This window comes from Nothoprocta perdicaria, unplaced genomic scaffold (assembly GCF_003342845.1).
Source record: "Nothoprocta perdicaria isolate Ctin4 unplaced genomic scaffold, notPer1 scaffold_1, whole genome shotgun sequence".
Classification (NCBI taxonomy): Eukaryota; Metazoa; Chordata; class Aves; order Tinamiformes; family Tinamidae; genus Nothoprocta; species Nothoprocta perdicaria.
The window spans coordinates 2528127-2539461 of NW_020454093.1; the positions used below are offsets into that span (position 1 = coordinate 2528127).

Sequence of the window (11335 nt, forward strand, 5' to 3'; positions counted from 1 at the left end):
ACAGGATGTGAAGGAACATTTCTAGAGGGAGAGGTTATCCAAAAAAAAGGAGAGAATKTTACTAGCGAGAAAGATCTGTCTGTGCCCTCTAGGAAAATGCTCTGACAGTCCCATCCACATGCGGAAACATCTAAGCAGCTGTCTGAAATGGTGCAGCAAAGAGCAGCTAGAGTTCAGGAAGCCTGAGAGTCTCTGAGGGAGCTGGCAGCGAACAAGCACTAGCAAGCAGGACCGGGAGACACTGCAGCTTTTGCAGGTGTAGAAAATACAAAAACCATTCTCTCTATACGTGCACATACACACACACGCTGATATAATTTTCCCTTGGCGCCCAGGCTCCTGTTTGAGCAGCAGCTGATGAGAGGGGRTGCATGGCTCTGTGCAGCCCTTCCCAGCCTTGCCTGCTGTATCCTTGCAGGTGGGGGGTGATCATGGAGAGCACACAGGCTGCAGGTGTTGATGGTTTTTGACTCATTATGGCCCTCCATTTTACTCTGAGGAATGCCTGGGTCTTGTTTAAGCTCCTGCTAAGTGTAGTCTAGCAAGTATCTGAAAAGCAGGCTGTGGGAGTGTGTATGTGCAGTATTGCTTGTGCAAGGGGAGAGGAGCCTGATCTATCTCACTTCAGAAATGAGAGGAAAAGCAGGTAAGATAAACTGGGGTGCTCTTCTCTTATTGTTTGTGCTGCTGCCCATGTGGTGAATTACAGGCTGTGTCCTCCTGAGCAGCTCAGCATGTGCCTGAGCTGTGCCCTTCTCCAAGGGGCTCTGAAGTTCTCCTTCTTACAATTTTTGTTTTGGCTTCCATTTCCCTCATTCAACCCCAGACGCAGGAGCTGCCCACGTGTGTTTAGTTGAGAAATGCTCGTCCCAGTGTCAGGTAGGACACCTGGGTGTCAGCTTGTGCCTCCTGCAGAATGCCTGGTGTACTCACAGGGTGGGAGGGGAGCACTGGCCAAAACTGGCTTTCCCCACCTTTTCCTTAAAGCCTAGGCCTAGGTTGAAAGCTTTACTCTGCACTGTTTGAGGGGGGATTCAGCTCCAGCTTGGGCTCAATGTATTTGAACCTATAGTGCCTGGAGTAAAACAAGGTGGAAAGTCGCAATATTAATTAACTGGTTACTTGAAGCACAGAGGGGGATTCTTCCCCCCCCCCGCACACACACACACTAATAGCGTTAGCACAGTTGGTCTAAAATGGAGGAGGGGTAAGTTGTGAGGGAAATAAGGCATGTGCCATGAGAGGCAGCGAGCAGCAGCTTGCGAGCACTCAAATGACATTAGTGGGCTGGCGCGGTGACCGAGCAGAGCCACGTGGGGCAAAAGCAGCGTCCCTGGGTTGCCCAAGAACTGGCGCTGACTGGAAAGACAGGCCCCTTGCGGCCTAGTTAAACGGGGTCTGGCAAGCGCGGGCTCAGTGGCTGCAGCGCATTGAGGCCTGCGTGGCTCTGTGAAGTGTTGTGGCATAGGAAAGCACCCAGGAGGGAAAGGTGCATCTTGTGCCTGCAGCAAGGAGCTGAGGGGGGAAAAAAACTGMTACGGTGTAACTGTGATCTCTGAGGATGCCTGATACTGAAGGATCTCAGATATACTGGCAGGAGACAGAGGCTTTAGCCTAGATGGACTAGGAGTGATGATCACTTGAAGCTCCCGGTTTTATGTTGTTCTTAGAGAATGCTTGGTCTTCTGCTCATCCTTAAATTCCTTGATTTCAGCCCCCTGGCAACTGGGAACCAAGAAAGATGGGGGGGGCGGGGGAGAGGGGGAAGTACTTCCAGAGCCTTGACAGGGAAAAGCTGCCTGGGAAAGGGTACTGCTGGTATGGTTAGTCCAAGGTACGAAATCRGCCACTGTGCTGTCCTTTGGAGTTGTGAAAGAAACTATGGGACTTGATAGGGTTAAAGACTTTATTGCCATGCACCGGGAATACAAGTGGTATCTGGTGAATGTTGCTAGGATCCTTTCCAAGTTCATGGAGATGTGCTGTGTGACGCTGAACTTGTGACACGTTTTGGAGCTGCGAGACTAGACAGGTGCRTGATTAAACTGGACACTTATTAAATGCTGTGCCACACCAAAGCACGGCGAGTCAGGACGCTATTGTTGCTACAACAAGCTGCCCTGCAACAGCACTGTTGCTAGGATCTCCCTGTTTTTTAAGGCGCTTACTGCACCAGGAGCTGTAGAAAGCTGCTTGCTGCAGCTCCTCAGACCTTGGAGTGACAAGGAATATAAGCAGGGATGGATGCTGATGCACCCAACCCATGTGCACCAACCCTTCTGCCCTTTGTATTTTCTTGGTCTCTGTGTTCAATGGCTGCAGGAAAACTAGGAGCAGAACATGTATGCAGATGATGCCAGAAGGAAATTGGATCAAAACCATGACACTGCCCAGAAAATAAATGGGAATTGCAATGTAGTATGAAGCTCTCTGTGTTTGCAGAGGTTGTAGTGGATGTCTCCCCATTGACCTTAAAAATGGAGCAAGTACTGCAAGTGAATTTCTAGCTTTCTTCCAGGGAGCTATTTTTAGAGGCACAGCTAAGTGCCTGTGCACATGTTAACTCTCTAAGCTAAAAGTCTTTAAAAATAGTTTTAAAAATAGCCTAAAGTAAGGCTTCTAGCTCCATGTATAGTAGTGTGATTCTTCCAAATGGGCTGGGAGGCAAAAAAAAAAAAAAAAAAAAAAATCAATACATTAATCCTCTTAGTGTCTGAAGTTCAGAGTAACCAAGGGATTCTTATTCTTTCCTGTGAGAAATGTCTGGTGAGACAACTTGTGTTTGAAATTCCTCCTCCTTCCTTTTTCTTCTACCCTCCACACCTTTCACCACAGGCAAGCTGCTTTTTATGCCTTTGTTTCTTTGCGGTGTTTCCAGCCCACCCCCTGCCTGGCAGAAGACAGAAGGAATAGATATTATGATGACGATTTCTAAGCCACTTATAATATATAGTTCAGGAAATGGGCAAAATGGAAATAGGTTGTGTATAGTAAGTAGTCACATAGAGACATGTTTGCAGCAGGATTAAAATGAAGTATTAATACAACAGTGATCACTTGAGTTTATTAACAGAAGAATGTGCAACACTAGTCTGAATTCCAGTATTAAGCAGATGCTTTAGCCAGGTTTCTCGCTTCTAGTTCCTGCTTAGCCTTTTCTCTCATCTCTCTTTCTCTCTCAGTAAGAAGTGCTCGTTCTTGCTCCCAATCCTTTAGCTTCTGCTCATGTTTTGCAATGTCTTCCACTTCACATGCTGGCAGCTTTTCCTTGACAAGTTGGGTGGTCAGGGTTAACAGGCTTTCAGATTCAACCTTGCCAAGTGAATGCAGCTTAGAGTACAGCTCCTGTCATAAAAACAGATTTGGTGAGGAGAGAGAAAAAGAGACAGTCAGTCACAAAATCGGCCAAAAAGTACTTTCCTATAACAATTTGTGGTTGCTTGCATCTGTCTATGAGGGCCAAATAACTATTTAGCAAAGTGTTTTCACAGTAGTAATGGATATTTTTCTTTTTTTCTTCAAATGGTCCACAATTAACTCTTCATTGAGCAATAAATATGAAATAAGGTTCACTTTAGTTGAGGTCTGATTTTTTTTCCAAGTTCAGTTACATGATATATTTATTAAAAAAAAATCTCTTTCATTAGCTGACCAGTTACCTATAACAAATATACTCTAAAGCCTTCCTTTCTTTGTGTGTGTGCATTAGCTCAAAGCTGATGCAAAGATTTGCTCTGCGCTGCCTGYATTAGCATCCTTTTCAACAGATGCAAATGACTTTAAATGGTCTCTTACTAATGGAATATTAAGCAGCTCCCCCGAGCCCCTGCAGCTATAGTGAGCACCACCACATTCCACGGGAATTTTTTTCCCAACAAGTAATGTGATCTGGAGCTTGACTGTGCCTACACAGACTGTACAATAGAGCTGAAGCAAGTAATATTTATTCAGGGATATTCTATGCTGGATTAGACCACTGGAGCTAGATGTGCTTGAGGGAGGCAAGGGTGGTAGTTCTTTCTTGAGCTTTACAGATCTAGATTTTATGCYGCATTAAAAAATATTAATTCACTGAAGATGATGAATCATCTATTGATACTATCTTTATCTTTAGCCAGATGCCCCACTCGCAGACTGATTAACTGCTTTGAAAGTGCAGACACGCAGAGAGCCAGGGAGAACGTTTCTGGGGGAGGAAGATGACCTGGCACAGGCAGATTCTTTACCTCTTGCTCATTCATCAGATAGGAACACATTTTTCTGCTTATTCCTCTAAAGAATATTTTTTTTTCTCTCTGGGTAGAGCACTTCCAGAATCATATGAACTAACTAACTAGGTAGCCTAAAGAAAAGTATGCTCCATGCTGTTTTCACGGATGCTTTGAATAAAGCCTGTTCAGGCTGCAGAATGAGGGAAAGAGGGCACAGGGATAAATCCCTTCCAAACAAAATGGCAGTTCTGGGTCTCAGAGACATGAAGCCTTCCACCTCAGCCGCCACTGGGAGCTTATGGAGCGTGCTGTGCTCCTGCAGTGTTCCTCCTGCCCCAACCCACACTGGGAATCRTGATCTGCACCACTTCTCACCATTCTTGCCCCAGGTTTTCCCTTGAGGCATGTTGCAGCACGTGGGAAACTGTAATGTCCCTTTGGAGACCCCTCTGCTTCCCCCTGCCTCAGCCAAAACCACAGTCRCAGCTTGTTTGGGTATTGCAGGGCCCAAGAAGCTTCCGACTGCACGGACAGCAGGTCACAGAAGGCTCTAAAGCACCAGGCATGCAGATCTCCAGTTTTGGCTATACCAGCTTTTGGATTGCATGTACCAAGAAAGAAAACAATGGAAAAAGAAAAGGCTTTAAAGCTTTTTTGGACTAAAACTGAACTTCAGAATATCTGGGCATAGTCATCTGTATTTTGTCTGAGATGTCAGTGAGCATAAGTCATGTCTGTGAGAAATATGAAAAGACAATGCAGTTTGGATCTAGGAGAGCAATGTAATTCCTGATAACTATCCTCATTCTTCTGGATTAAATATGCACTTTAAATACAAGTGTCTCATATCATTCAGACTCTCCCTACAACCACTTCTGAGGAYGTGTGGATAAAAAGTGTGCTGAACCTAAGCACTATGAAATTAAACCAGAAGAAATACAATGGACTGGGAACTGGTATGACCTCTCTCCTAGACCCTTACTGGCACCACTTAACTCCTGTAATCCTTCATGCGCTACTGTRAAATATTAGTAAAGCTAATTTTATAAGCTGGCAAGCTGTCTGTTGTGAGGGTGCCAGAAGGGCACAATTTTAAAGGCTAAAACACGGACTTCTGTAAGCAGAGTCCAGGGCTCTGGATGCAGGCGGTCAGCGAAGGAGCGCCGCTTTTAGAGCTGGCATCCGTTCTTGATATGAACCCAGCATTTACAAGATGAAATGCCCACTGATTACTGACATGGATGGAAGGAATTGCCTGAGGAATGTCATACTGAACAGCAGGCCTAATATATGGTAGCTGCAGACAGGTAATTACAACGTGAATGACACTGTCAGACACAGAGTTCAAATTACAGCTCCAGAGGTTTTAGCTAGGAAGAGCCAAATGCCTTCTCCTTTTAGTGGACAGGAAGGACGTGCTCCCTCTCGCACAACATTTTACTGGTTAGTCAGGCTGATGTGTTTCTTTTTTTTTTTTTGTAAGTACTCCTACAAATGGCTGATCTTTTGGTTGAAAGTAGACATAAAGTTCAAATATGTGTATAGAAGCCAGGCACGGTATGATGTGAAGCAAACAGGCACATGAAAATCCATTGAGTTACCCTGTGAGGAAAAACAGGGAGTGGAAAGGTGGTCTCTATACACATGGACTATTGACTAAGTCACATGTGTACTGCAAGAAGCATGAAAACAGTAATAGTGCCCAAACAGRAGCATGGATTTGACAGGTTAAAAAAACTAACTCGCCCTGCAAAAAAATCACCACTAAAACATAATAGTCTTCCCCTTCCCATTATAGAGAATGTGTGTGGTGGGGGGTGGGTAGCAGGTAAAGAAAGAATATTTTATAGTAATTATCCTCTATAGACTTTTTTTTTTCTCCCCTCCTCCGCTTCTCCTTCCAACCTGGATGATATATGAGAGATCAAAATAACGATTTCCTGAGCTGTCAGGGATCAGTAATAAKCCCATCCAACCTGTGCAGGAGAACCGTGCAGGAAGGGGGTGGAACTGAGCACAGGGTAGACATGCTGGCTAATGCAAAGTTGGGCAAACTGCTCTTCACCCATGAATTGTGTGGGTGTCCTGGGGCTTGGTCAGAAGACTGGCTGGGTGTAGTGTAATAGACTTGAGAGAGGGATCTGGGGGGGTTTCCAGACTTAGCTGAAAAGACCTGAGCTTTAGGCAACTAAAAAAGCATCCATGTGTAGCTTGCTGTTGGATACCTAGGCTTCAGGCTAGGGTCATGTCTTGTGTTGAGGCTCTTCTGGCAAGGCTTTGGAGCTAAGGCTGGATACTCTGGTTTGCTGGCCTTCTGTCAAGGCACTCCCTACTACACTAGGGAATGCCTCAACTGAGGATTAATTATGGAACTTGTGGAAAGGTTGAGGTGATGAGAAAACACTCCCACTTGGCACCAGCCTGTCCCCAATTTGGCATTTATGCCTTGTTTTGAGCACTCTGAATTATCTTCTTTGTAGGGTAGACAATGAAAGACTCATAAAAATGCCTCACTCCCTCCTTCAAAGGGCAGTTGTGTTTATCCACCTGACAGCAATTCACCCAGGCATTAATTATCACATGCTGAGCACCCACCGATTCCCAGAGACTTTAATTAAAAAGTCCCAAGTGCCTCTGAAACAAGTTTAATATCTGAAGATTGGTGGTAAATAATTCATGTAAATAAAAACTGAAGAAGGGAAATGTGTGTGTTTATAAGGTGAAACCATGGGATACTAGTGTTGTAGCTTCTCAATTTTCTTCAGAAGAAGAGCTATCTGTATCCAGAACAACTGTCCGGGGTTGTGACAGCAACAATAAAATGTGATATGCTGAAGAAAGAGCACTACCCCTGGAACTACGGGTCAGATTAATATTAACCTGGGGAATCTGACTTTCACGCAGCACAAATTGGAGATGATTGCATAAAATGGCCTCATTATACAGTTGTGCCTTAATGACCAACTGTTYGTATTCCACATTGTTAGCAGCAGTGTGAAGGCTTAATGATAAAAGAAAGGGTTATAGCCTTACCTAATTCCCCACGCTGAAAGTATAGGATGCAACAATCTTAATGATAACATACATAAATGGACAATAAATTCCGGATGGTCTCATCCCCAGTACAATTTATTTTAATGAGCAAAAGCCCATGCAAGGTCAGATAATGGATCTGTAATGACATACCACTTTAGCAAACAGGATTTGGATTTATCAGTTTGATGTATGAAAAGTGAAGAGAAAATCCCAGCAGACAGCCAAAAGACAAGTGGCCTTGAGCATTTGTTTCTTTGAAGGCTGCTTCCTGTTCAAGGCAGTGAAAATGTAATGTGACATCAGCTTCAAAACTGCCAGGTAGTGCTCCTGATCCACTGAAGGGGTGCCAGGCTACTAGCATATTAAAAAGAGTATATTTATTTACCGATACATGCTATGGAGATGTACTACAGCTTAGTAATAGTTAAATGAAAGAAAATCTACCTTGAAGCGGTTGTAGTAATCAGGTATTTTAGACTGCTCAGTTTCTTCTGACTCTTCAAACTCTGACTTCTGCTCTGCCTTCTCAGCTTCTTCTGTTGGTTCTGGATCAGGTTTTGCTTCGAGGGCAGACTTCAAGATGGTCTCCACAATATCAATCTGAACAATTGCATTTGTCATCGTTAGCAGAAAGTTTAGAAATACAATCTGACTAATAATGCTGTTGCATTTACAAACAGCTCACAAGCTAAGGTGTATTTTGAGGTTACTGCTCTATGAGATAAAAAGAAAACCAAATTCTGAAAGGAAGTAGGCTTGTTAGTGGAGGAAATGTGTTCTGTACTTGGGTCAGACCAGCCCCCATCTCCTGTCAACAGTAGCATACCCCGTGACTCAAAGGTGACTGGTATTTGTATTTGTGTCAGGCATTAGACAAACAATCCTTCTTGGCCTCATATCTGGCCATAAATGCTAACTCTGARTGGTAGTTACATTACTAGCTTGATACAGGGCTACAGATATAAGATGTTACTATGGAATGTTTATAAAATATAAACACTAAAGCAATATAATCGATTAAAATCTGCAATAGGTCATCACAGTTCTTCAGTGAAAATAAGCAGGGGACAACATGTTTTTAGCAATAATAAAATTAATTGCTGTCAGATAACAGGAAAATGGAAATGCAGGCATGCATCATCTCAGTATAGGTTTTTTGATTTATCTTCAACATCCCTTTACTCTTCATGTTATTCTCATCTTAAAGATACTAAGAGAACTATCCTCTCCTATCTAATTGCAACTGTACCAAAAGAATGCATTAGCTTCACTGAGACACTTGGTATATTATTCCTGTATGTATTATTGATACAGAAGATGGAGTTGCTATCATAGAATCGTTAAGGCTGGAAGGGAGCTTTGGTGATCATCTAGTCCAACCTCCTTGCACACGCAGGGTCACCTAGAGCCTGTTACACAGAATTGCGTATGGATTTTGCTACAGTTTTGGGAATAATGTGATTTTTGTAAATGAAATTAGTGAATGCATTCTACTGCATTTCAGAGGTCAGCCTTTGCTAATGTGAAGAGCTATTATGCTTCTGTGAATGCTAATTCTGCAGGTTTATCAGTAGGGTGAAATAACTGTAACCTTGGAACTTAAGATACTTTCTGGAGAGAAAAAAAAAAAAAAAAAGGAAGAATCTTGATACCTGTGGTTTCATTTTCCTAGCATAAATATATAATGCTTAAAAAATAAAAAGGATGAGTTGATGTAACAGATTTTTTACACTGCAATGTATACCATACCACTGTTAACGATACCATAAAATATCTATCTATATATATTTATAATGATATATATATATACACACAGATATACACACATTTTTATATAAAGCTATTAATAGTGAAACGGGATGAAAAAAGGCAGCAAAATCATGTATGTGTGCTTGGAAATGCACAGTCTCACATTAGGAGAGTTTCTCAGAGAATTTCCCTCTCTCTCAAATGCACTACTTAACTTTCCTGTTTGCAGTTTAAAACAATATAGCACAACRCTGTAATAAAGCTCCCATTCCGTTGTTAATGATGGGGATAGCAGAGGGAAGAGAAACAGCCAGGGAGAGGTGGGTGACTGCTCCAAGCCTGAAGGGAAGCAAGCTGGCCCGCACCGGGTGCCAAATCACTTGAGAATGTGTAAACACAGCAAACACCAAAACCGTGCGATTAAGGAAGCTCATCCAAAACTTCTCTCTTAGATAATGCAGTTTCTTCAACCAGAAGATAAAGCCACATTTTGAAAAATAGGTCTGCAAAGCAGGATAGCGTCATTTTTCAAATGAGACTGCTGTTGTGCAGGCAGGCATGGTTATGGTGGTTCCTGTGTATCGATGCCATGACATGGATTTGCAAGGACTGCAGCATGGTCTATTCATCTCCACCCAGAGAYGCCCAGAATACTATAGGAAAAGGAGGTTTATGACACCTAAGATTATGACCCTATCTGCTAGTGCCCTTAGTGGCAGCTGAATGACCCCCAGGATTGACCTGATCAATGCTATTAGTTCTTCACCCTTGGGAATATTGTATTTTAGTTGGAGGTAATCATTAAAAATATCTGTACAGATTTTTTAATAGTAAGCTCTTAATGAGCGTTTAGGTAGAAAAGACCAGATGATGCAAATCAATATATTGCAATTAGTTTGTACCAGAGAAGGATATGGGCTAACATGTTTTACTTAACTGCCTTTTGGACACTAATAYTAGGCTTGTATGGTGATACTTGCAGTAATGAGTAACCAATAACAACCTTATTTCATAATTTCTTGAATGACAGATAAAATGAAAACCCTATAGCTTAAGTTGCTCACTAAACAGATAAGAAGTGGATCTGCCAAGAAAGCTTTGGTAAGTTCAACTGTAGATGACTATTTGACTGCATCTGTACAGACACTGAGGGCTAAGAGACTAGATTAGACCTGATTTACCACAGAAAGGCACAAACTAGGTTCAGCACTAGGCTGTTTGTCTATAATCCAGAGTAAACTGAGGATTTTGTCTAGCATTTGTCTGCAGAAGTGATGCTCAAATGTCAAGTCCTCCAAAATAACTGATTTTGAGCAGTCTTCAGGCTTGCTTTCTGTTAAACACCTATATGAACAGTGTGCAAATAGYGGTTGGTAGCTCTCTGTCTGTGGTCCTTGGGGTGCTCAGCTGTGCTCCCCAGAGTTGTGTCATATGTCAGACAATAGTAAGTCCTTATTTGAAGGAGGGAATGAGCTCTTAGAGCTATGCCCTATGATGGGTAGCGTGCTGCTTGCCTCCTTGCCTTCTCCAGTATTGCACAGAGCTGCTTTGGAGGAGGGAATGCCAGGGGAGCCTGCTGGACAGTGCCCTGGCCCCTGGATGGTAGGCAGAGGCCATGAGGCTCCTCTTCTCTGCCCTGAGAAGAGCTAAGGCTCTGCGCCTAGTAGTGATGCCAGCAAAGGAAAGACTCCCGCTGGCAGACCAAGGCAGCTCCCCAGCCCCTGCTGCACTGAGCTCTGCTTGTTCTAGACATTTCCTTGCTGACACCGAGTCAGTGCTTAGGTAAGGGGGCTCGAGAACGTGCCTCAATRGCCTGTGGCAACAGTGGGTGCTCGTGCCCCCGCTGCTAGCAGGTATCATTGCTGCCTTGGGAACTGAGGTTCTGTTATCTCCTGCCCACCCTCCCAAGACCTCTGAAAAATTGCTGGCCCTGGGAGGCTTGGTATCTTATAATTAGCAAGACAGGGAATTAATGAGTCTCCCTGGAGTTAGGCTTGTAAGAAATTCCTTCTGTTAAGTTTCTTACTGTGCTAATACTTACAGCTTCTTTGCAGATTTTGATGTCGCCTGATAAGGAAGCTACATTCTCCATCACTTGCAAGGCTCTGTTCAAGTATCCAGGTGTCCACATCAGTGGCATTAGTTTGTATACAGCTCTTAGCCCTTTATTCAGCTCCACTTTCCCTAGGAAGAAACAATACTTTGATGTTAGTATTTCAGTACTTCTTGAGTCTTAAGGCTCTCCTTTTTTAAAAATTGATGGCAAGTTTTTTTAATATCTGTGGTTAAAAACACCTTTTCTACAAAACTACTCTGACAACTGCTATTACCCAGGGAAG

At 43.2% G+C, this 11335-nt stretch overlaps 1 protein-coding gene across 3 annotated transcripts in view; it reads right to left on the reverse strand.

Annotated features, from left to right (window-relative positions):
- Window positions 1–2918: 2918 nt before the first annotated feature.
- Window positions 2919–11335, reverse strand: part of MRPS27 (mitochondrial ribosomal protein S27) — a 39699-nt gene continuing 31282 nt past the window's right edge. For all 3 annotated transcript variants that reach the window (XM_026036203.1, XM_026036212.1, XM_026036193.1), the window contains 3 exons: window positions 11038–11180; window positions 7692–7847; window positions 2919–3345 (listed from right to left, as the gene is read on the reverse strand). In XM_026036203.1, the coding sequence (XP_025891988.1) occupies window positions 3106–3345; window positions 7692–7847; window positions 11038–11180 (539 nt within the window). In that variant the 3' untranslated portion in view covers window positions 2919–3105. The remainder of the gene's footprint in view (window positions 3346–7691; window positions 7848–11037; window positions 11181–11335) is intronic.